Genomic DNA, 27,322 nt, shown 5'->3' with positions numbered 1-27,322 from the left:
GAAAGGAGAACACTCCTACACTGTTGGTGGGAATGTAAATTGGTCCAGTCACTGTGGAGAACAATATGGAGGCTCCTCAAAGACCTTAAATAGAACTACCATATTATCCAACAATTCCACTCCTGAGTATCTACCCAAAGTATAGGAGAGCACTCAGCTGGAAAAGCACTTGCACATCTATAGTCATTGCAGCCTTATTCATGATTGCTAAGACATGGAACCAACCCAAATGTCCACAAACAGATGAAAGGGTTGAAAGATTGTAACACATATACTCCATGGACTATTATTCAGCCATAAAAAATGACAAGGCCCTGGAATTTGATAGAAAGTGGGTGAATATGGAAGATTTGTTACTGAGTGAAGCAAGTTAGGCTATGAAAAAGAGACACTGCATGTCTCCACTTAACATATACCAACTGTCTGCACTCTATGGTAGAGACTGAAAGACTGGAGAACATAAAAGTAGTAAAAGTTGTAATAGGGACCAGCAGTTAGCATAATGGCTATGTCGCTGAACTCCCATGTAGCCGACCATGGTTCGAGTCTCAGACCTGGTGACTTAAACTCACACCAGGTGTGTGTGCATGCGTGCCCAAGATCCCGAGAGGAGAATGGAGGAGAAGGGATTGTGACGTGGTCATCCCCCTGGGGGGATTCCTCACTTTCTATATCTCTTTCTTTGTCTCTCTGGTGAGTGCACGCACCCTATAGAAAAAATCATCTCCAAAAAAAGAAAAGAAAAAATTGTAATGGACACTAGAGACAAAGTGGGAGGAGAGTGTGGGAGGGGAAGAGCATAGGAAATTTGGGGGGAAAATGGAGAGGTAAGACACTTGTGGGACACAGATAAGGTTTAGTATCTGTTGACAGGGATGTGTATGGTGGTCTCAGCTGGGCTAGACTTAGGTGTATATCATGTCTCTTCACAATCTAAATGATGTATAGCAATTTAATGTGTAAATAATAATAAAAATATATAAATAAAAAAACCTAAACAAAACAAAAAAAGATGGTTTTGTTCATAACTCAAAGGAATAGGATGTACACTATATAGTAGAGATGCCTAAAACTTTTCCTGAACTTTCTAGCCATTAGAATAACTCGATAAATTTATGAATTTTTCTATCTCTGAATTGCTGATTTCTCTTTATGTTTTTTTAAGGCTCATGATACCTTTAAACAATTTTTATTTATTTACTTTGAGAGAGAGGGGAGAGAGAGAGAGAGAGAGAACCACCTCCAACAGTGGTCCTCATGCTGTGATCCACTCTCAGCCTTAGGCAGTCAAGATCATGGTCATGCATGTGCATACCCAGTGAATACGGGAAGCACTTGGGATTTGAACCTGGGGCCTTCCCATGTGGCTTTAGCATCACAGAGCCTTCTGTTACCTCTGTACCACCATGCTGGCCTCATGATACTCTTTTTTTTTTTTACAAAGGTTGACTGTTTTTCCTTTTAGCTAGTCAGTCATCACATTCATTCAGTCATGGGGTTTTACCAGGAAAGTAGACAAAATCCAGGTTGTTGTGGGTGTATAGAAGTTTACATTGTGATGAATTATAAAATCTAAGTTGTGGAAGGAGAGAAGTGAGGATATGAGGATAGCTCACCTTTCTTACCATTAAATACTACTGTTATTACTACTAATAAATCAAAATGACATTATGACTCCCATGTTTCTTACATTATTACTTGATTTTTCATATTGTAGGGTCACTGTAGGTCTTTCTACTTGACGACCTCAAATTCAATCAGTTTCTTTGTCCTGTGGGGGTTTCTTGAATCTGTTCACTCTACCCGTCAATTTCTATTGTCATCTTAGTATAGGGTCTTCCTATCTTTTTCTGGCCTATAACAATGCCTACTGATAACCTATCCTGCCTCTATATTCATTTATATCTGGTAGAGTATATCATAAAAAGAGGAATTGGAGGTATGAATTCAACTATTTAACTCCTCTATAACATATATTAGATGATAGACATTTTTCTAAACATTATTGCATATGTATTTGTTCATTTATTTAATCATCACAGTGATTGTTTGAGGGAGGTACTATAAATGAGGAACTATGCTCTGGAGTTAATGACTTGGTAAGCCCGCACAGCTAAGCACTGGCAGAGGCAAGAGCTGAACCCAGCAGTCTAGTTCTAGGGTCTGTACTCCTATCCCCTACACTATGTGCATTTCTTCACATGTGCTGTGCTGTCCTACTTCTGCGGCCTTGTATATGTTGTTGCTCTGGCTGAGGGTCCCTTGCTCTTTCCCCCTGGGCATTAAGTTTTACTTCCCTTTTAAGAATCAATGTGAGGGCTAGATGGTGGCACAGTGGTACGACACAAGACTCTTTGAAGGAATCCCACGTATTTCCAGGTTCTTGTCTGGATACCTCCCTGAGTTTGTCAGCAATGTGTATGCCCATTATTGGGGATGGCTAAAGGATGGCATTGAAACTCTGTTGGAAGATTCTGTCTCCCTTTCTTTTTCACTGTCTTTCTCACTCATGGAAGGACTAAATAAACTTTTAAAAAAAGTCAATGCAGGCAGCATCACTTCTTCTGGTCTACCTTTTTTTATTTTTAAAATTCAGATTTAATCACTGTATATCTTTATGCAATACAAAATGGTTTTTACTATCATGAATACAGTGCGTGTTAGTCAAGTCACATGTATTACGATGTACATTATCATCAAAAAATAATTTTCATTTTTGTTTCTGTTAAATGTCTTTCTCTCACTTTCTTTTTGTATGCCTTTGATAAATTATTCTCTATGCCTCCTTTTCCAGAACTTATTTTTAGACTTAAAGTCATCCTATTCTAGGTTTTCCCATTGAATTTCTACTGTGGCACTTATCACTTTACATTCTTTTTTCACTCTGCCTGTGTTTTCCACTGCATTGTCACAAACCAGAGCTGGATGTATTTGTTTAAAGAATATGAGGAAAAATAGGCAGCTCTTAGCTCTTTTTAAAATTTCAATGTATTTGTAGATAATACTTATGGAAAAAGAGATAAACAGGGATATTCATTTTTGAATGGCAAGTCTTTTAATAATTAAATTAATTTAAACTTAACAATGATAATATTTTGATAGTAGTGCAAGTTTACACTTGGTAAATGAACTTTTCAAACTGTAAATACGTAAATGCCAGATCAATGCACTATCATGCTTAATTGTCAGACTTTGTGTTTTCCTGCATAGGGCTGTAATCAGTGATCCAGAACAAAACTTAACCACTGAGAAACAACAAAGTGTTCAAGTCTTTCCAGATACAAAAAGAGCACCTCTTCGATTTAGGAAAAGACCACTTCATGAAACAAAGTAAGATGATTTTAATTACCTGAAATGTGACTGCATTATGTTATGTATATGTTTTAAAATGTACTTCTGTGTCTAATTAAAATGTTTCATATTTATTTCTGTCTTTTTAATGCAAAGAAACATGGATCTTTTGGAGTTCAGGTCTTAGTTCTGCCACTTTATCATATTAGGGCAATACCTTTTTTTAATATTTTTGAATTAATTTATTAACATATGTTTTAAAATTAAATATAGGTAATTTATAGTTGAACAGACCTTAAAATTTTATAATAGTTTTAGGATATTTAATACAATGTGGAGTGATGAAGGCCATTAACATATACATCACCTCAAATATTTAATATTTTTCTATGATGAGCATATTAAAAATATACTTTGTGGACTAGTAGGTGGTGTGGTGGTTAAAGTGCTGGATCTCACATAACTGACTCTGTAGTTAGAGTCCCAGACCCAATGCTTTAAAAATTCACACCAGGTGTTCGTGTGCACAATCAGGATGATACCTTACCCCGCTCTCTTTACCTAGAAAGTTTTTATTTGTAATTTAGGGGGGAAAAGCTGTGATCTTCAGTGATAGTATATGTGAAAATGGGCAATTCAGTGATGGATATTTGTACATGTACAAAGTATATTGGCTAAATCACATTGATATATTAAAAATTAATGTTGCTTATATGTGCTTTGGTCTTTTCGTTTTGTTCTTTTGCATTTTACTTGGTAGCTTATAAAACCTTTGGGTCAGCATGCACTTTTACAGCACTTTGTTTTAGTCCAGAGGACTTAAGTTCCTCAACAACTCCACTCACAATCGACATTTAGCCTCAGCTTTACTAGACGTAGATAATTACCAGCATCTACAGTGACTCTTATATTTTCAGTCTGCTGTAATTGTTAGACCATATTTTCTTATCATTTTAATCTTTTTGTCTCATTTTTATTTTCTGGAAGGCTTTTCTTTCATACATTTAAATATTTGAAAGCATCACGTATTAGTTTTCTATTGCTACTGTAACAGATTACCACACCCTTAGCATTTTAAAACAGCCCACATTTATTCTCTAAAGGCTGTGAGAGTCAGAAGACTAAAATCAAGGGTGTTGACAGGGCTGCATTCGTTCTAGAAGTTTCAGGGGAGATTCCTCTTCTTTGGTTTTCATGGCATCTGGAATCTGCCCTTAAGGATTGACTCATAGCACTTTCTTCCATCTTCAAAGCCAGCAAAGGCTGGTCAAGTGTTTTTTACCCTATATCATTCTGATGCTCTCCCTCTGCAAATATATCTCTCTGCTTTCCTCGTACAAAGATGTGTGTAATTGTACTGAGCCTTCCTGGATAATCATGGTCATCTCCCCATTTCAAGATGATCACATATGCAAAGTCCCTTTTATCATGTAAGGAGTTCATATGTTTTGAAGATGAGGAGGTAGATATTATTTTGAAGATGAGGAGGGAGCCATTATTCACCTACTGTACACCTCAAATTTTTAAAAATATAACTTTTGTTGAAATAAAACATACATTCACAAAATGCACACTTTTTTCTTAAAATTTTTTTTTTTAGAATTATCCATTCAGTTTTATTCATCATCGTCATTATTATTATTTTAATTTTCTATGGGCTACATGCAGCCACCAGAGAGACAGCGAGAGAGTGAGAAAGCAAGCTACCAGGTCTGGGATTTGAACTGTGGTCTGACATATGGGAGTCCAGTGCCCCACCCACCATGCCGCCAAAATATGTGCAAAGTGCAGGATCCTTCTGCAGTGGAAATGAGTGGGTTAGTCTATTTAATTTTTGTGTTCAGGACTTAGCTTATTGTTGCTACACACTTAAGCCATGTTTTCTAATAGCTTTATTAATAATAAAATTCACATTTTTTTTGGAGAGGTTTTTGCTATAGGGCATGTGCATGTGCCAAAAAGACAGAGAGAGACAGAGAAGCAGAAAGTGAGAAATTTCACCCAGGGAGGATGGCCATGCCGCAATCCCTTCTCCTCCATTCTCTTCTTGAGATCTTGGGCATGCACGCACACGCGCCCAGTGTGAGTTTTAAGCCACTGGGTCCGGGACTTGAACCACGGTCGACTACATGGAAGTCCAGAGACATAGCCATTATGCCAACTGCTTGTCCCAAAAAATCACATATTTTTAAATATGCCTGTTTTTCTTCTTAGATGAGTTATTTAGAGAGTAGTACTTGTGCTACTTTTTGGGCACCTAAAATCCAACATGGCACTTTGAATTTTATTGTGTAAATGTATATTTACTTCTTTTATCTTTCCAAGAAGTTGTTAGGCTCCTTGTTTGAAGTTCTTATTTCAACCTATCACTACCAAAGTGACTTCTGTTCACCACAGAGAAGCAATACAATGTGATGGTGAAGAGCAAGGTAGTTTCTAACTCTGTCATTAGTAATCTTATGACTTTGGGCAATTTCCTTAACCCCTCACTGGTTCTGTAAATACATTTATAAAATGTGGTAATAGTACTTACCTCATAGAGTTATTGCGAGCTTTAAATAAACCAATACACATTAAAGTGACTTTAACAATAAGAATGACTAGCGTCTGAGAAGTTCTTAACAAATGGGAGCTGTTATTGTTGCTGTTATTTTCTTAGCATTGAGAATTGTTCCAAGCACATACAGGGCATTCAACAAGCACATTAATGCCAGTAGATTAAAGTACATTGAGATGATGAAGTTTTCATGGCTCCCACTAGGTGTTCACAAACTCTCCTTTGGTTTGTAAGCTCTTTTTTTCTTTCCTGCTTCTTTTTTTTTTTAGATTTTGTAGAAATATAGATTTTCAAGATCCAAACGATCAACATACTTACTATTTACATTTTTGGCATTTGATTGCATTGGACTTTTTTTTTTGGGGGGGGAGTATCATAAAATTATTTTGGAAGAGAAGTAAAGAGCCATCATGAAATTTTCAAATTTCTGAAGATAAAGGAGGTTATCGGTAGTACGGTGCCAACATGTGTGCATTTGGCTTTTGCTTCATATTGTTGAAAAGAATTCTAAGTCTGGCAGTCTTTCTGAGGTCATTTAATCTGATCTGAAGGCCATGAGCATTAAATAACTGATAGATCTAAGCCAAGGCTCCAACTTTATCCAGCATTCTTAATAACTATTCTGTTATTTTGATAAGGAATATTTTCAGCTACCTATAACTGAAAGCCCAGGTAATAGTGACTTAAATGAATTCAGATTTATTTGTCTTGTATAACCAGGCAATTGCTGGTTTTAGTTCAGTGTCTCAGTGGTGTCAGAGCTCTGGGCTATCTTTTCTAGAGCTTATTGTCCGTTCTTATGTGGGTTGTTTAATGGCTACATTGGCTCTGAACATTGTCTCTGGCATGGTCATAGGGAGCAAGACTTCCCATGCCACTCTCTCTCTCTCTTTTTAAAATTTTATTTACTTATTCATTTATTTTCATTTGATCAGAGAGAGACACACACAGAAAGAGAGAAGGAAAGAGAAAGCAAGCTGTCAGGTACAGGATTCAAACTACTGTCCCATATGGGAGTGTCTAGCTCCTTAACTACCACACCACCTGCTGCCCCTCCCCACCACCACCACCACTCTTTTATCTAGACAAAACAGTCTTTCCTGGAAGCTTGTTTAAGAGCTAGGTCCCTTTGTCACCACTGATTGCAAGAGGCTAAGAAAGCAAATTCTATGGTGGGGGGAAGAACAAAAACAGAATCAGAAATGGGCTTCAGGTAGTCCTAGAACAAAGCCAGCCACAAATGTGCTATTTCTGTTCTATATTTACTTTATAGCACTTTCCTACCATAAATTCTAATATGAAAGCTATTCAGGTACTACATGCTATATTGCTGGGTTATTTCTTCTGTGTCTGTTACAACTGGCAATCATAAAAAGAAAAAAAAGAATTTTTTTATTTTTATTTTTTTTGAACATGTGCTGTTTCAGAATATCAACATAACTTGTATTTGGATATTTATCATTTACATCATATAGGTACGTTAAAAAATTATTGACAAAACATATTTTTTAACAGGATACGAACTCATTCTACATTAACTGAAAATCTGCTTTCTCATAAAGTACAATTTGATGGTAGAATCATATCAAGGTAATTGTGATTTTTATTAAGAACTGTAATTTTTATTATAAAACTATATTCTCTTTCAAATATAAATGGCAATGGAATTATATAAATTTGTATGTAAATTACATAAATTTGTATTTTTATTGAAATGAAAAACTGAATTTAGAATAAATATTTTTAGGTAATAGCTATTAATCCATTATAAAAATATAGACAGTATGAACCTGAAAGAAAAACATTTTAATTAGACATTATTTTAAAAATGATTTTAAATGTCTTTTAAAAAAACTTAGAGATAAGATTATAAAAGGTATATATTACCACTAAAAGTCTCCACATTATTAAAAAAATTAACCTTTATAAAGGCTGCTTTGTTTAATGTTTTATTAGTTAACTTTTTTTTTTTTTGCCATTGGGTATGTGTGCTTACCAGAGAGAGACAGTGAAGTCAGCAAGAGAGAAAGTGAAAAATCACCACCAGAGAGGATGGCCATGCCACAGTCCTCTCTCCCTCACTTTCCTTTTGGGATTTTGGACATGCACAACATACCCCTGGTGTTATGTTTGAGCCACCAGGTATGGGATTTGAACCACTGTTGGTCATGTGGGAGTCCAGCTCCTAAACCAGAGTGAGCCAGGAGAATATAGAAAGTCTGAATAGGTCTATAACAAGCCAGAAGATTGAGTCAGTAATAAATAACCTCCCAAGAAAGAAAAACCCTGGTCCTGATGGCTTCACCTCTGAATTCTACAAAACTTTTAAAGAAGAGTTAACTTCCATTCTGCTCAAGGTATTTCTAAAGATCCTAAAGGGTGAAACTCTCCCTAATTCATTCTATGAAGCTGCCATCATCTTTATCCTTAAAACAGATAAGGACAGGATAAGGAAGGAAAATTATAACCATTATCTCTGATGAATATAGATGCAAAAATTCTCAACAAGATACTAGGAATTCGTATCCAATAACATATAAAAAAGATTATACATACCAACCAGGTAGGCTTTATCTCAGGGATGCAAGGTTGGTTCAACATACATAAAACCATAATTGCAATATACCATGTTAACAGAAAGAAAAGTTTAAAAACCATATGATTATATCAGTTGATGCAGAAAAGGCATCAATTGATTAGATACAACATCCCTTCATGATTAAGACTCTCAGTAAAATCAGCATAGTAGGTAATTTCTCAATCCAATAAAAGCTGTCTATGAAAAACCCATAGCTAACATCATCCTGAATGGAGAAAAGCTGAAAGCCTTTCCACTAATATCTGGCACAAGACAAGGATGCCCACTTTCTCCACTCCTTTTCAATATAGTACTGGAAGTACTTGCCAACACAATCATAAAAGAAAAAAAAATGGCATTCAAACAGGAAAAGAAGAGGTGAAACTATCTCTATTTGCAGATGACATGATTGTATATATAGAAGACCCACTGGTATCCATGAAAAAATTCCTAGAAGTAATACATGAATACAGTAAAGTTGCAGGATACAAAATCAACATACAAAAATCTATAGCATTTCTATATATGAACAGCAGGCAGACTGAGATAGAACTGAAAAAGTAATTCCATTTACCATAACCACAAAAAGTACAAGATGCCTAGGAATAAATCTAACCAAAGAAGTTAAAGATCTTCATAAGGAAAACTACAAGAAGCTAAAAAAAGAAATTGAAAATAATATAACCAAAATGGCTATTCTACCCAAATTAATCTACATATTTAATGCAGTCCAAATCAAAGTGCCAGAGAGACATTCTTCACAGATCTAGAAAAGACAATCATAAAATTTTTCTGGAATCGTAAAAGACCTCATATTGTCAAAGCAATCCTGCACAAGAAGAGTGGAGTGAGTGGCATCTCACTCCCTAACTACAAAGCTGGGGTAATCAAAACAGCATGGTATTAGCAGAGAGACAGGTGGACCGGACCAATGGAGCAGAATAGAGACACCAGAAATAAACTCCCAAACGTACAGCAAACTGATTTTTGATAAAGAGTACCACTCAATCCAGTGGGAACATAAAACCTATTTAACAAATGGTGCTAGAAAAACTGGATATCCACCTGCAGAAAGATGAATCTGAACCCCTATCTCTCTCTATTGACAAAAATCAACTCAAAATGGATCAAAGATCGAAACCTTAGACCTCAAACTATAAAACTGCTGCTGGAAAGCACTGAGGAAACTCTGGAAGACACTGAGGTAGGCAAAGACTTCTTAAATAAGACCCCCCAAAGCACAGTCAGTAATCCCCAAAATAGACAAGTAGGATTACATCAGATTAAGAAGTTTCTGCATGGCAAAAGACACAGTAATTAGTGTGAATGAACAACCCTCAGAAAAAAATATTTTTTAAACTATGCATCAGATAAGGGACTGTTAACCAGAATATACAAGGAACTCAAGCAGCTGTCCTGAAAAACAGATCAACCCTATTAGAAGATGGGAGAATGAGTTGAAAAAACCACTCTCTAAGGAAGACGTATGAATAGCTAAAAGGCATATGAAAAAATGCTTAACATCCCTCGTTGCAAGGGAGATGCAGATCAAAACTACCATGTTATACTACCTAAGCCCAGTCAGAATGACTAAGATTACATAAACAAAAAATGATAAGGGTTGTGGGGTGGGGTGGGGGGCAGGGGTGACTGTTGAAAAGAGAACTCTCCTACACTGCTGGTGGAAATGTAAATTGGTTCAGCCACTGTGGAGAACAATTTGAAGATTTTTCAAAGATCTACAAATAGAACTGCCATATGATCTAGCAATCCCACTCCTTGGTATATACCCATATGATAGCAGAATTCTTAATCAGGAAAGTGCTTGCACATCGATGTTTATTGTGGCATTATTCACAATTGCTAAGACATGGAACCAATCCAAATGCCCATAAACAGATGAATGGATTGAAAAACTGTGGCACACACACACACACACACACACACACACATATATATATATATATACTCTATGGAATACTACTCAGCCATAAAAGACAAGACCCTGGCTTTTGACAAAAAGTGGATGAATATGAAAGATTTACTGCTTAGTGAAGCAAGCCAGGCTATGAAGGAGAGACCTTGTATGTCTCCACTTAATATATACCTAGTGTCCACACTCTGGCTGAAACTGAATGACCAAAGGATATAGAAACATAGTAAATGGTTGTGAGTACAGGATACAGTGTGGGAAGAGGGTGGGTGAAGGAGGAGAGTCTGAGGAAGAACATTAAGGAGAAAAACCAGAGAGGTAAGTCATTTATGGGACACAGAAATGGTTTATTATCTATCAAAGATAACTTTATAGTATAATTGCCTGGACTGGTGAGAAATTTACACATGTTGGAATATTCACTTTGCAAGCTAAGTAAAGTGATTGAATGTATAAAAGAAATTGAAATAAAAAAATAAAGAAAAAAAAAGAATCTAAACAACATATGCAGACAGTTTAGCTCTAAAAACAAAAACAAAACAAACCAACATACCACCTGTTGGTCCCTTAGTTTAACTTCTAAAAATTGCAACTTGATTTACATATGATTGTTTTACATCTTTGAGAGGTTCACAAAGCATGATTTTTTAAAAGTATGTATTCAAGTCAAGGCTATACACACATTCAGTGAACACCACACTCTGCTGTGCACACCTGAAAACTGCTGTACTCGTTTATTAGAAGTATATATTACTTTGCCACTGATGTTTATTACTCTACTGTGGCACAAATTCCAAAACCTATTTTACTTGTCTATATGCAGTCTTGTGTCTTTTGACCTATTTCTGCCATTTCCCCCAACTCCCCCATCCAACATCTAATACCTACTATTTTTCTCTTACTACTATAATGATTTAAGCTAACAGTAGATTACATATAGATGTAGTAAGAGACAAAGAAGATGATTCTTAGATCTGTTATCTCAGCCTTATAAACTTTCAGTATGCTCTTTGTGAATATTATTGGTAAAATGGGTATTTTATTATTATCATGCTTGCTTAGTGTTTTTATTTCTTATTTTATTGTAATTTCTAATTTACATATGCTAGTTATACATATTTATGGGACACTGATTTTTCAAAGTATGCGTACAATGTGTAAGGATCAAATCTCAGCAATGAACACATCTAGCATCTCCAACATTTATCATCACTTTGTCTTGTGCACACTCAAAATCTATTCTTCTAGGAATTTTAAAATACATATTGAATTGTCACCAACTGCCTTTACTTTTCTATGACAATAAAAATAAATTTGTACCTTTGAATGCCTTCTTGTAAGCGCATATATTTTAGGATCTTCAAATTTATCTTAAAAATCTAAATTGAATTAGTAATCTGCATTATCTATCCAAATTTATACCAGTACAGGTAATTATTTTCTTCACCAAAATGTAACTTAACACTGAAGCAAGCTGTATCATGCTTTCCTACATCTTCCCCTAAGCCTCATTTGCTGCCACACACTCAAGGGAGTTATGCTGTTCCTCTTTGAGATGGGTAATTTTAGTTTTTAATTGAATTTGTAAATTATTTCTATGGGACACTTTTACATAAAATTTTCTTTTTTTTTCCCCCTCCCAGAAATGGACGTGATGCTTGCAGGGAGCTTATTGGGTTCTTTTTTGCTCATGACCAATCCCTTACCATTTATGAATATCGGCAATTTGGGAAAAATAGGTATGCGATGAAGTAATGCTAGAATCTCAAGACGATTACTTCTGAGAGAAGCTGAATGATTTTAGACTTTTTTTCCATTTAACCTCTAGAACAAATGTGCTTCCTTTTATTAAAAAAAGTTCTTATGGTCATCAGTGTGGACGAAGAAAAGGAAAACAATACCAACTTGATGATTTTTATATTGTAAGTTAAGTGTGCGTGTGTGTGTCTGTGTGTGCTAGCATTTAATAGTAGATCTTAAATTTTGCAGTATTCCGTGGGTGTGAAGGAGCAATACTTCTAGTCTTCAGTTTACCTCTTCTTTTCCTCCCTGAGCAGGGGTATTTTTGTGGGTGGGCTAATAGTTGATAGTTTCCTAGGAAGTTCTGTCTCTCAGGTCCAAGCCCAAATAGACTGAATCTAAGCATATCATTTGTTCTCCCAAACACCTTTGTGCTGCCAGAAGATCATTCATTTTTGAAAAGCCTTCCTAATTTCTGGGTGTTCTATCATGAATTCCCAGATTAACCCGTGAAAGAGGTAAAAATCTGTTTAGATGATCCAAAATAGCTCCCTTGCTTCTTTATTTCTGTGTTCCTGGCCCCTACTGAGCTTCATTTTTCTTTAATGTCCTTCTTACTTGACATTATGTTGCATATGTATATTTTTATCTATTTATTAACCTTCTCTGACTTAAGACTTTACACCTTGAAGGTCAGGACTTGCCTGTTTTGGCCACCACCGTGTTCCTAGTGTCCCAAAGAGTGATGAGTATCTTGCAGTCACTGAGCAAATATTGACTGCATGAATGGATTTAAATGTAATGAGTTGCCAGCTGACTTTGTGGGACAGTCGTTAAGACAGTCGGATCTGACATGGGTGATGGAGTGGTTTGAATCCAAACCCTAGGGGCAGCTTGAAAAATACATCTGGCATGTGTGCAATGCATTCATTAAATCCGAGGATGAAGAAATGGAAGAGAAGAGATTGCAGTGTGACCATGCCCCATTGGGAAGTGCTTTCTCCCTCCTTATTTCTTTCTCTCTCTGACAAGAGAAAAAAATAAAAGCAAATTTGGTAAATTGTAACTAGTAAGAGTGCTTAAAACCCTCTTGTTCCTGAGAGTATTTTAAATACCTCAGTTTTGACATTAAAAACACTAAGGGAAAACATCATACATGTCCAAATTTTTAATCAGTCAAGACTGAATGAAAGAATAAATGACTGAAAATAAGACCACATCGGATAAAAACTGATTTCCAGCATGCTGAGAGGTGTAGAAGAGCAGTGTATTATTAACCAGTTTTCTGAAAAGCTTTACCAAATCAATGAGATGAAATATTTGACCACTGGGGAAAACAAAACTTTTTTTTTTTTTTGAGGGGTTTTTGCTATAGGGCGCATGCGCTAGCCAGAAAGACAGAGAGACAGAAAGTGAGAAATTACCCACCAGGGGGATGGCGACACCTCAATCCCTTCTCCTCCATTCTCCTCTCAAAATCTTGGGCATGCATGCACACACATGCACATGCGCCCGGCATGAGGTTCAGCCACTGGGTCCAGGACTCGAACTGCAGTCGACTACAAGGGAGTCCAGCAACATAGCCATTATGTCAACTTCTGGTCCCCAACTTACTTACTTACTTTCTTTCTTTCTTCTTTTTTTTTTGCAGAGATGTTTGCCATAGGGCAAGTGTGCTTGCTGGAAAGACAGAGAGAGACAGAGAGACAGAGAATGAGAAATTACCTCTCTGAGGGGGAATGGCCACACCACAATCCCTTCTCCTCTATTCTCCTCACAGGATTTTGGGCATGCATGTACATGTACCTAGTGTGAGGTTTAAGCCACTGGATCTGGGACTTGAACCATGGTTACCTATGTGGGAATCCAGCGACATGACCGTTATGCCATCTGCTGGTCCCTCATCATAAGATTTTAATGAGAGTAGTCATTTGACTTCCTCTGTGCTTGAGTTATAGAGACTTAAAAACTAACCATGAGAAAAATAATAGGCACTAGATCTTCAATGAACTACTTTCCAATTTTCTTTTTAGTTTTCATAGCAAAGGAAAATATTTTTACACTACACTGAGACAAAGAGGAAACTGCTCAAAGATGAAAGCTGCCAGCAAAGGAGTTCTGTTTGCCCCTAAATCACCCAGTTACCCCAGTTAGCTCTAGAAACATCTGTAATCTTAACTGGGAAGGTCCTCTTCCCTCCCTTCTGCCTTCATAGTTAAAAAAAATAATAAATTAAGGATTACTTATGACATGTGCTAGGCAAAGCCTGTTAGAAATATAACCTTCTCCCACACAAAACCCTTCTATTAATATAGTAAAGAAAAAATATTTAATAAGTATTAAACCAAAACGTGATGCACAACACGTGGAATCTGCTAAAAGACTGCAAAGAGAAGTACCACCCTTTTATATAGCCTAAAAGATATAAAGGATTACAGACGTGTTTTTGAGATCAGCAATAACTAGTCCTCAGGAGAACTTGACAGTACCATTGGTCATATGTAAAATAGTTTACCCTACATTCACCTGGTAACTGGAGTGATCGCTAGCTAATTGGCTTTATCCTGAGGAAAAACATTTCAACACTGTGACAAGAGGCTGTTTGCAAAGTGCCTAAGGAAGTTAGGCTCCTACTCCCTCCCAGCTCTGGGAGTCTGGGGGTGCTGTATCCCTTGATATTTACATTTCAAAGAGTGGTTCCCTCCGGGTCCTTGAGAAACACTTCCAGGTTATTAAACTGACAATAGTCCCCTCTGATTTTCAAAAGAATCTATATACATTTCAAAGAGAGGAGAAAGTACATACATTACAATTACAAATTTTCTAAAGTAAATGTTCTAAGAAGGGAGGGAAATTTTCTCCTCTTAAGTGCTACTGAAAGAATTAAGCTTCTTAATCCCTACCCATGCACTCCCTCTCACCCCTTTACCTACTCCCTGCTATACTATCTTTGTTATCTACAGTTGTCCTCCTGCTATTGTATCTTCCCGCCCTTCAGTTTCTGTCATAGAGTGCAGACATTCAGTATAAAGTTGGAAAAAACATTTTTATGCTGTAAAGATATACAGCAATTAAATTTAATTTTAAAAGTGTCAAATTAAAAAAACTTAATTTGCAAAATAAAAAGCGAAAAAATGAATTAAGCCTCTTATTTTAAATCTCTATTTGTCTTTATACTGGCTAGGTTTATTTGTGAACTCAGAAATTTAAACAATTTTCTAAGCCTGGACTAAGACTTTTTGAGAGGAATTTTGTGACTGAGGCTTTGATACCCTAATTAGATTAAAATTAGATTTTATATTTATGTGATGTCTGTCATCAAAGGACCAGGAAAAAGAGTGTAGTGAATCCATCAATTTGTAGTTCATCTTTCTGGGGAGCAATTGTTCTATTTTTGTATGTAGGGATGTCATAATTTTGATTGAACTATTTTTTTTTCTCTCATTCTTATAAAAAAAAATCTGAATTTCTTTTCTTTTTCTCTCTTTCTTTTCTTTTCTTTTCTTTTTCTTTCTTTCTTTCTTTTTTTTAAAGAGCTTTTTGCTATAGGGCACATGCACTTGCCAGAAAGACAGAGAGAGACAGAGAGACAGAAAGAGAGAAAGCACCCTCCAAGGGGATAGCCACTCCACAATCCCTTCTCCTCCATTCTCCTCTCAGGATTTTGGTCATGCTCACATATGTGCTCAGTGTGAGTTTAAGTCACCGGTTCCAGGATTCAAACTGTGGTCGACTACATGGGAGTCCAGTGACATAGCCATTATGCCAACTGCTGGTCCCCCAAATTTGAATTGCTTATATGACTGGCTTTTTAAAGAAGTTATTTTATTTAACTTCATTTATTACTATTATTATTTTTTAGTTTGATCAGGGAGAGAGAGAGAGAGAGAGAGAGAGAGAAAGTGAGAGAGCAAGCCTCTAGGTGCCGTACTTGAACCCCAGTTGGCTATATGGGAATCCAGTGGCTTTATCCACCAAGCCATCTGCTGGTCCCCTATGACTGACTTTTTGACTGGCTTTTTGTGGTTGTTTCCATGGCTGGTACACAGGAAAAAACATTTTTCCCTTCAGTTTCCCAGAGGGCACAAGTGTTCACCAGAGAGAGACAGAAAGAGAGAAGGAAAGGGAAAAAACACTCCCCATTTGGAGGATTGTCACCATAATCTCTTCTCCATTTCTCCCCTTGGGATTTTGAATATACACACACATGTGCTGGTATATTTTCAAGAGTCTGAGACACCTTGCACAGTTGACCATATGGGATCCAGCCAACTTAACCATCATGCCACTGCTGGCCCAGAAGATTGTTTTAACTCAGAGACTGACTGGGAGATTAGTTTCTTTTCCTGTCTTTAGCTGAAGCCAATGTAATTTCTAAATATTCTCCAAATACACAAATATAAATTTTTATGTACTGTCTCACATACAATAAAAATCATCAGATTAGTATTAGTTGTATATTACTACTTACATATACTTAGAAGATTTACCATAATTTGTTTTTTTGTTAGGGTGCAAACTTGACATTTTTGAGTTCAGATCATCCTAGCCTTCCAGAGAGCACAAAAGAAAATAAATTACTTACGCTACGAATTACAAATATTGATCAAATAGCTTTGGAGTCTCTCAAGTAAGTCAAATACGTGTTTGCCACTTTGAAAGTAAGTGAAACATTCTTTTCTTTTTTAATGGTCAGAGGACGTGTGTGCTCATGAGAGAGACAGAGAGAAAAAGTGAAAAAACACCCTCTATGTGGGGATGGTCACGCTACAATCCCTCCTCCCTCATTTCTTTCTACTTTTCAGGATTTTGGGGCACAGGCAATATTTTAGTGTGGTTTTCACGGCCCTGGTCTGAGATTTGAACTGTGCAGTTAGCCACATGAGATCCAGCTGCCTCAATCACCATGCCACTGGCTGGCCCAAAACACTATTTTTTACTATCATAATATGAGATTCTGTCATATAAAGTCTAAAAACATTTAGGCTTTAGTTAGGGTTTATATAAAAAAAACCCAGTTATGTGTGCTTATCTTATGTGCTCTTTCATATTCAAATATGTGTGTGGCAACAGTTTCAATCAATTAAAGATTTTAAAAAGTCCCATTTTATGTTAAAGGTAACTTATTAGTTTGCCTTTTGTATGACAACTTAATTCATCAAATGCTACCAAAATAATAAATTTGAAAAGGTGCAATATTAGTACAATATTATAACAATTTTCCTAACATTGAAAGTGTGATGGGTTTTATTTTAAGCATTGAGAGAAGTCTTGGGTTTCATATGTTTGTATTATTCCTTGATCAATAATATGCACAGTGAATCATTCTATAAGCCAAAATACGTTGGGAAATAAATTTTTTAAAATCACAGGTATATATGTACATATATACATATATACTTATACATATATGCATACAGGAGGTCTTCAAAAGGTTAATGGAAAGTACATGTTATGAAAAAACTACGCATGGATTTTGAGTTATTTTTGGCATCAAAATAAAGTGTACTTTAATTCCATTTTTTCCAAAAGCTTTTTGAAGTCATCTCTCTCTCTCTCTCTCACACACACACACACACACACACTTCTTGTTCAGTGTTTCTTGGTGCTAAGTATAATCCAAAATGATAATAATTGATCACTGTCCATGTAGTATATACATGCATTAGAGGTTATATCTCACAGCTTCACTATTTTTTTGTCATTTATGTATTGCTATAAAATGAATAATATTGAGAGGGGCTTTTTAAAATAACATTTGTGTATTTTATACTTTGCAAGGTAAAACTGCTTCTAAATTTAATAGTTATAATTTAAAAATTAAAAGAACATCAAAATAGCTACAGAAACAAGTATGTTTCTAGGTAGGGTAGTTCTAGGAAAGTTTTAAAAAATTTAGCTCTACATATAATTTTCCTGGGGATCAGAGGGGCAGGCAGAATTGGGACTTGATTAAAATTTAAGCACTCTTCCAACTTTGAGAGGTTCCTTGAGATTGCGGGAAAGACCTTAGAGCTTCCATATCCAAGATGTAATGAGAATGTTTTTATTTATTTTTTATTTTATTGTTTACCATTGTGAACATGTCAACTGTAGAACTACTTCTGGGGAGCATGAGGATTATATAATCAGACAAGAAGCCAATGATAGGCTGGTCTTCAAGGCCATTCAAGGTATGTATTACTATACTCTCAAGTAGTTTTAATTTTTAATCAATAAAACAATTTTGAGATTATTTCTTAATTTTATGGCACTTCATTTATAATTTCTACTTGCTTATTTTAGACACAGCCCTGCTGACACAGGCAGTAGGGTGCCGTTGTGTAATCCTGGGTCACATGGAAGGCCTGGGTTCTGATCTCTGATTGATCTGAACATATCAAGCAGGCCCATGCATGCCCATGATCCTGGCTGGCTGGGAGGTTGGGGAAAGGACTGTGATTGGCCTGGTGAGACCCTGCTGAGGGTACTTCAATAGAAAATAAATACATTTTAAAAAAATATATAGGTTCTCAAGGTTTTCTCTTAGTGTTCCTAACTAGATAATATGGGTTTAACTCATAAACTAAATAAAATCTCAAGGTGATTTTTGTAATGTAATACTTGGGCAACGCACTAGATGATATTCTAAAGAAATTTGTGATGGCCTAGTGTGAACAAAAAAATATCCTAGATGAGGAACAAAATTCCTGTTTCAATTCTACTATTCAATATACGTAAGACTGGGTGTAAATATCTTGCACCTCTTTCTTCAGCTTACAGATGAAGATAATACCTTTTATTAACTGTCCAGGGTTTTTGTTGGTAATAAATGAGAAATATGTAAACTTCGGAGTCTAAAACAATTCACAAATTTTGTTTCTGGGGGTCCAGTCTTAACACCACTACAGTCTACTGGGCTCAAATAGATAATTCCTGGTTGAAACTCATAGTCTAGATGAGAGAACATAATAAACAAGCAATCTCAGAAATCAATGTATTTTTGAATTTTGATGAATCCTGATTCACCCGATTTGAAGGTAAGGAGATCACAGTGAAAAGGCTAGAAACAGATTTGAAAGTTGTCTGAGATTGGTCTTTGAACTCTCAAATATCCCTGAGGCCTTTGTTAAGAAATATTTTCCCTACCCTATCATGGTCAATATGAAATTTATCACTATCGAATCCAGTGACATTTGTTCTTCTCTATATTATATTATATTATATTATATTATATTATATTATATTATATATTACTACTTACATATACTTAGAAGATTTACCATAATTTGTTTTTTTGTTAGGGTGCAAACTTGACATTTTTGAGTTCAGATCATCCTAGCCTTCCAGAGAGCACAAAAGAAAATAAATTACTTACGCTACGAATTACAAATATTGATCAAATAGCTTTGGAGTCTCTCAAGTAAGTCAAATACGTGTTTGCCACTTTGAAAGTAAGTGAAACATTCTTTTCTTTTTTAATGGTCAGAGGACGTGTGTGCTCATGAGAGAGACAGAGAGAAAAAGTGAAAAAACACCCTCTATGTGGGGATGGTCACGCTACAATCCCTCCTCCCTCATTTCTTTCTACTTTTCAGGATTTTGGGGCACAGGCAATATCTTAGTGTGGTTTTCACGGCCCTGGTCTGAGATTTGAACTGTGCAGTTAGCCACATGAGATCCAGCTGCCTCAATCACCATGCCACTGGCTGGCCCAAAACACTATTTTTTACTATCATAATATGAGATTCTGTCATATAAAGTCTAAAAACATTTAGGCTTTAGTTAGGGTTTATATAAAAAAAACCCAGTTATGTGTGCTTATCTTATGTGCTCTTTCATATTCAAATATGTGTGTGGCAACAGTTTCAATCAATTAAAGATTTTAAAAAGTCCCATTTTATGTTAAAGGTAACTTATTAGTTTGCCTTTTGTATGACAACTTAATTCATCAAATGCTACCAAAATAATAAATTTGAAAAGGTGCAATATTAGTACAATATTATAACAATTTTCCTAACATAAAGTGTGATGGGTTTTATTTTAAGCATTGAGAGAAGTCTTGGGTTTCATATGTTTGTATTATTCCTTGATCAATAATATGCACAGTGAATCATTCTATAAGCCAAAATACGTTGGGAAATAAATTTTTTAAAATCACAGGTATATATGTACATATATACATATATACTTATACATATATGCATACAGGAGGTCTTCAAAAGGTTAATGGAAAGTACATGTTATGAAAAAACTACGCATGGATTTTGAGTTATTTTTGGCATCAAAATAAAGTGTACTTTAATTCCATTTTTTCCAAAAGCTTTTTGAAGTCATCTCTCTCTCTCTCTCTCACACACACACACACACACACACTTCTTGTTCAGTGTTTCTTGGTGCTAAGTATAATCCAAAATGATAATAATTGATCACTGTCCATGTAGTATATACATGCATTAGAGGTTATATCTCACAGCTTCACTATTTTTTTGTCATTTATGTATTGCTATAAAATGAATAATATTGAGAGGGGCTTTTTAAAATAACATTTGTGTATTTTATACTTTGCAAGGTAAAACTGCTTCTAAATTTAATAGTTATAATTTAAAAATTAAAAGAACATCAAAATAGCTACAGAAACAAGTATGTTTCTAGGTAGGGTAGTTCTAGGAAAGTTTTAAAAAATTTAGCTCTACATATAATTTTCCTGGGGATCAGAGGGGCAGGCAGAATTGGGACTTGATTAAAATTTAAGCACTCTTCCAACTTTGAGAGGTTCCTTGAGATTGCGGGAAAGACCTTAGAGCTTCCATATCCAAGATGTAATGAGAATGTTTTTATTTATTTTTTATTTTATTGTTTACCATTGTGAACATGTCAACTGTAGAACTACTTCTGGGGAGCATGAGGATTATATAATCAGACAAGAAGCCAATGATAGGCTGGTCTTCAAGGCCATTCAAGGTATGTATTACTATACTCTCAAGTAGTTTTAATTTTTAATCAATAAAACAATTTTGAGATTATTTCTTAATTTTATGGCACTTCATTTATAATTTCTACTTGCTTATTTTAGACACAGCCCTGCTGACACAGGCAGTAGGGTGCCGTTGTGTAATCCTGGGTCACATGGAAGGCCTGGGTTCTGATCTCTGATTGATCTGAACATATCAAGCAGGCCCATGCATGCCCATGATCCTGGCTGGCTGGGAGGTTGGGGAAAGGACTGTGATTGGCCTGGTGAGACCCTGCTGAGGGTACTTCAATAGAAAATAAATACATTTTAAAAAAATATATAGGTTCTCAAGATTTTCTCTTAGTGTTCCTAACTAGATAATATGGGTTTAACTCATAAACTAAATAAAATCTCAAAGTGATTTTTGTAATGTAATACTTGGGCAACGCACTAGATGATATTCTAAAGAAATTTGTGATGGCCTAGTGTGAACAAAAAAATATCCTAGATGAGGAACAAAATTCCTGTTTCAATTCTACTATTCAATATACGTAAGACTGGGTGTAAATATCTTGCACCTCTTTCTTCAGCTTACAGATGAAGATAATACCTTTTATTAACTGTCCAGGGTTTTTGTTGGTAATAAATGAGAAATATGTAAACTTCGGAGTCTAAAACAATTCACAAATTTTGTTTCTGGGGGTCCAGTCTTAACACCACTACAGTCTACTGGGCTCAAATAGATAATTCCTGGTTGAAACTCATAGTCTAGATGAGAGAACATAATAAACAAGCAATCTCAGAAATCAATGTATTTTTGAATTTTGATGAATCCTGATTCACCCGATTTGAAGGTAAGGAGATCACAGTGAAAAGGCTAGAAACAGATTTGAAAGTTGTCTGAGATTGGTCTTTGAACTCTCAAATATCCCTGAGGCCTTTGTTAAGAAATATTTTCCCTACCCTATCATGGTCAATATGAAATTTATCACTATCGAATCCAGTGACATTTGTTTTTCTCTATATTATATTATATTATATTATATTATATTATATTATATTATATTATTATATTATTATGTCTAGCAACCGCTCCAGTAAAGTTACTAATATGTTCTTAAGTAAATGTGATGTGAACTTCATTAAGTAAAATAGCTGAGCTGAGCTACAAGGAGAAGACTAGGAACCTAACCATATAACTTCTTATGAATTTTTTTCTTTCTTTTTTTTTTTTTTTGAGAGGTTTTTGCTATAGGGCATGTACGCTTGCCAGAGAGACAGAGAGAGACAGAGGGACAGAAAACAAGAAATCAACCCTCAGGGGGAATGGCCAAACTGCAATCCTTTCTCCTTCATTCTCCTCTTGGGATCTTGAGCACACACACACATGCGCTCTGTGTGAGTTTAAGCCACCAGGTCCAGGACTCAAACTGTGGTCGACTACATGAGAGTCCAACTACATAGCCATTACGCCAACTGCTGGTCCCAACTTCTTATGAGTTTCTAGAAGGGTTATTTTAATATAGAAGTAAGGACTGCACTCTAAAACATTGTGCTATTTAACGTACAAGTTACAAATTAAAGATTTCAAACTTATTAAACATTTTTTGAACTGATAATTTTGAGTTACTTGCTCAGCATCAATTTTATGATTCTGTTGGTTACGAAAAAGAAAGAGAAGGGACATCTAGGTAGCATGGTGGTTGAGGCACCTGGAACCCACATGACTTATTGGATAGTTTGAGTCCCTGGCCTGTCAGCTTGAAAAACATGCAGGTGCATATGCGTGTGTGCCTAAAATCCCTAGAGGAGAATTGGGGAAAAAGGACTGCAGTGTGGCCATCTTCCCTGGAAGAGTTCTGACTTTCCATTCTCTACCTTTCTTTCTTGTGTGCACTATAGCAATTTTTTTATTTAAATTTTTTTTAATTATTAAATTTTAAATTAATTAATTAATTAGCATGCATTCACTGACCATTGTCACAGCATGTAAAGTGTGATTTCCCATTCAGAATATACTGTCTAGTGGCTTAATCATACACGTTACCATCATTGAGTTTCCATTTCTAGTTTCATATATATTTATATATTTTCCCCCTATTTCTCACCCTCTGTCATTTCCCATCTTCCTCCCACACTATCTCAGGTGTCCACAGTTGTTTTCCATTCCTTTTCTCCCTACATTTTATTGATTCACAAAGTTTCTTTAACAATCTAACTACTTTCAATAGCAAGTTCAGCTGACATATACATATCTATGAATACATGTCTGACTTTAGGCGTGAAACTCTGAGTAGAATGAGTATACTATAACGTAGCACCTACCTGATGCTAGATAGCTTAGTATGGCCATTAATTATGTATTTTTTACTATATTTTTAAATTTCAAGTAAAGCAGTTTTAGCTTTAATAAATCAAAGAAATGTTAAGGAACTATGCTTAAAACTTAAAGCCAGGAAACAGGTTGGGATTCTGTTCAAATAGTAGGTTCAAATGAACCTATCGGCAGCTCAAGACAGGAGAAAAATCCTTAAAACTGGAAAACAAAGCATAGAAGAAAATCAGCAATGTTTTAGTCAAAAGTCATAAAATTCTGTTTTACCAGTTCAGTCTGTCGTTGTTCAATCTTCCCAATTAAATTCTGGGATATAATATTCAACTCCAGACTTGTCCTATGATTAAGTTGGCCGTTTTCTTAGTTTTTGAACTCTTATTTCTGTATGACTGTATTTAATTTTCATGATATAGCACTTTCTTCAGAACTTCTTGGAGATCTGGTCTGGTGTTGGTAAATTCTTTCAGGTTTTGTTTATCTGAGAATATTGTCTTTTCTTCCCATATGAAGGATAATCTTGCTGGGTATAGTATTCTTGGTTGAAATTGCTTTTTACTTAACACTTTGAATATATTTTCCCATTCTTTCCGCACTCACATTGTTTCCGATGAGAAGGTCTGCTGTTAGCACGATGGGATATCCTTTGTAGGTAACTCGATGTTTTTCTCTTGCCAATCTTAGTATCTTGTCTTTGTCTGTAGTTTTGGTCAATCTGGCTATAATGTGTTTTGAAGAAGATCTTCTTGGGTTGATTCTATTTGGGGTCCTTTGTGGTTTCTTGGGACTGGATCTTTGAATGCCTCTCTAAGTTTGGAAAGTTTTCTTACAGGATTTCATGGAATAGATGATCAATGCCCTTATGAGTTTCTTCCCCTTCTGGGATAGCAATTATCTGGATGTTTGGATGTTTTATAGTATCTAGTATTTCTCGTATATTATTCTCTCTCTCTCTTTTCTTTTTTTTTTTTTTTGGCGATTTTCTCAGTCTTCGGCCCAGCAATTCTATCTTCTACATTTGAGATTTGATTTTTGGTGTGATCTAGTCTTCTTTTAATACTTTCAAGGGAGATTTTGACTTCCTGTATTATAGCCTTCATCTCTAACAGGTCCATTTGATTATTTTTTTATAGTGTAGATTTCCTCCTTTAGATCTTGCAAGAATTTTCTCACCTCTTGGAACTATCAGGCCTTTTCTCCTGCCTCTTCTGCAGTTCATTGTCTCTTTTCTCTTCCATCTCTGTGACCTTTGTCACTACGAATATTCTAAATTCTTTATCTGACATTTCCATGATTTTCATTGTACTACTTGAGGATGAAGAGGAGTTATTATTTTCCCTTGGAGGAGAGGTATTTTCTTGTTTTCCCAGATTTCTTGTGACCCTGTGGTGATTTCTAGTCATCTGATGTGTGGTGCGTTTCTTCCTAATTCTTGAAGTTCAATCTGAGTGTTCAGAGGTGTGTAGGAGGAGGTGTTCTGCAATCTCTTCCATTCTGTTTTCACTCTCTGTGCATCAGAATCAGTGGGAAAAGAGTAATATTTTGACTCTAATCACATTCAGATGTTTAAATCCTATTCACTTGGACCTGTCTAGACACTTAGTGTGGAGAGGCTGAGCAGTCAATGGGTAAAGATAAAGGGAAAAAATTAGAGAAAAGGAATAAAAGAAAATATAAAATAAAAAGAAATAAGAAAAATAGTAAAAAAATTAGATTTTAATTTTAAAAATCAAAAATGGAAAACCGCATGGCATGAGCAGTATTTTGCAACTGAAGTTCAGGATCCATGTGGGGATAGGCCTGGATTTGTGCCTTTTTAGAAACGAGTGAGGAAGAAGTCTCAGCAGAAAATCTTCATTTTAAGTCTCTAAAAGCAATATTTCACAGCTGAAGTTCAGGATCCCTGTGGGGATGGGCCTGGATTTGTGACTTTCCTAAATAGAATGGGCAGAAGCACCTGTTAGCATAATAAAGAAGGGACCTGAGAGCCCAGAGAATACTTTACCTTTAAAAGATTAAAAAAAATTTAAAAGACACAAGGAGACATGAAGAGACTGAGACTGAGAGAAATGGAGAGAAAGAGACAGGCAGCACTACCCACTAGAAATGAGTGAGGGAGAAGTCTCAGCAGAAAATCTTCATTTTAAGTCTCTGAAAGCAATATTTCTCAACTGAGGTTCAAGATCCACGTCACAATTTTTTTTTTTTTTAAAAGAGGAATGAGATTAAAGATGTGGGATAGTTAGATACAGAATTTAGACAATAAAAACTAAGATTTTATTTGTAATATTTGGGTTATTTTTTTGCTGAAAAATGAAACATTTTCCTCCCTGTATTTAAAATATAACACTTTCACCACACAGTGGTGCTATAGTTCTGGTATATTTACATGTGGTTTTATATATAATCCCCTTTATTAAAAACATTTTGTTTTCCAAAGTCTTTTGTCAGCCATACATATGATGTGACTGAATATTCATATTCTTATCAATTTTAATTTTCTTACAAGAAAGACAACTGCAGTTTGATACCATTTGTACATAGAACAATTAGTTACCATTTCTCTTGTTTAAACAGATGTGCTAAAAGAAAAACTACATAAAAGAGGTGTTCGTATTTTGACTGGGTTAGGAAAGTACTTTCAACAATTGGACAAGAAAGGAAATGGACTTTTAGAGAAGGCAGATTTTAAACAAGCTCTAGAAGTATTTCACTTAGAAGTGTCCAAAAAGGTATGTACCACACACAGAAATTCTTTTTGTAGTGAATACTATATTTTTATTAGGTGTTACTGTACACTTTTGTGCTGAAATTTTAGTAGTCTCCTCTTTCTATATCCCTTGTTATCAGAATTATTAGATGAAAAAATCCAGTTAATTTTTATAATCTCAATATTCATTTCTCCATCGTATATTCAGTAAGAGCCCAATAACCGGGTATTGAGGTAAGCTCTGAGAACGCAAATACTGTACTCTTGAGATCTTCATACTCATAGGAAAATTATCATAAAATAATACATGTGTTGGATAAAGAGTGTTTTGGGGGAAGGAGAGAGAGGATTATGGAAGAATTCTTGGAGGAAGACAAATCCAAGCTGAAGTTTGAAGGATGAGGAGGAATCAACCAGACAGGGAAGAAGGAGGAGGGTGGACAGATGATGGCTATTTTCTGAAAAGGAGAAACACATGTGAAGGTGTGGCGAGGAAAAGGAGTATGGCCTGTTCCCCAAACTGCAAGTGGTTCATGCTCACCCACTCGTACTGTTTCTTTGTCTGTGAGTAATCTTCCACTAGGTCTCCATGAGCTGGATTTTCTCATCACTCAGGCCACAGCTTTCTCTGCTAAGAGCTGTAGGCTGACAGCTTTGTCTGAAAGAGCACCTGGGCCCCTCTATATCAATTTCCCATTTTATTTTCTTCATGTCACTTTAGAAGTGTTGTCTAGTTCTGCCTATGAGTGGAATGTGAGTCCCTACAGGGCTGAGAATGGAGTACTTTGGTTTCCTGCTCTTGTTTTACCACCACGAGTAGAACCTGGCATATGACAGGTGTTACATAAATGGCATACAGATTAGTTTGGATGAATAGCTATATGGAAGAAAGGAAAAGAAAAGAATGGAGAAAATAAGTCTGGTAACATTTAAGTCTTACATACTGTGATAAGAATTTGCATTTTATTGTAAAAGTATATGAATTTCAGATATATTTTCCTCAAGGATTTCAGATAAAGGATTCTCCTATATTGTTCTTTTTTCCTTCTTGTGACAAGATCACAAGGCATAGGGAATCAGCAGTTAGCGTAATGGCTATGTCGCTGGACTCCCACGTAGTTGACCGCGGTTCGTGTCCCGGACCCGGTGGCTTAAAACTCACGCCGGGTGCGTGTGCGTGCGTGCCCAAGATCCCGAGAGGAGAATGGAGGAGAAGGGATTGCGGCGTGACCATCCCCCCTGGGGG

General features: G+C 35.8%; 1 protein-coding gene across 1 annotated transcript in view; it reads left to right on the top strand.

Annotated features, from left to right (window-relative positions):
- Positions 1-27,322, top strand: part of CAPS2 (calcyphosine 2) — a 63,230-nt gene that overhangs the window by 25,757 nt on the left and 10,151 nt on the right. Inside the window, 7 exon segments of the mRNA XM_006142846.2 lie at positions 3,211-3,330; positions 7,364-7,438; positions 12,003-12,098; positions 12,188-12,281; positions 16,611-16,729; positions 18,196-18,272; positions 25,944-26,098. Of these exon segments, the coding sequence (XP_006142908.1) occupies positions 3,211-3,330; positions 7,364-7,438; positions 12,003-12,098; positions 12,188-12,281; positions 16,611-16,729; positions 18,196-18,272; positions 25,944-26,098 (736 nt within the window).

The sequence above is a fragment of the Tupaia chinensis genome, unplaced genomic scaffold (genome assembly GCF_000334495.1).
Source record: "Tupaia chinensis unplaced genomic scaffold, TupChi_1.0 Scaffold000085_1, whole genome shotgun sequence".
NCBI classification, from domain to species: Eukaryota; Metazoa; Chordata; class Mammalia; order Scandentia; family Tupaiidae; genus Tupaia; species Tupaia belangeri.
This window is presented reverse-complemented; position numbering and strand designations above follow the sequence as displayed.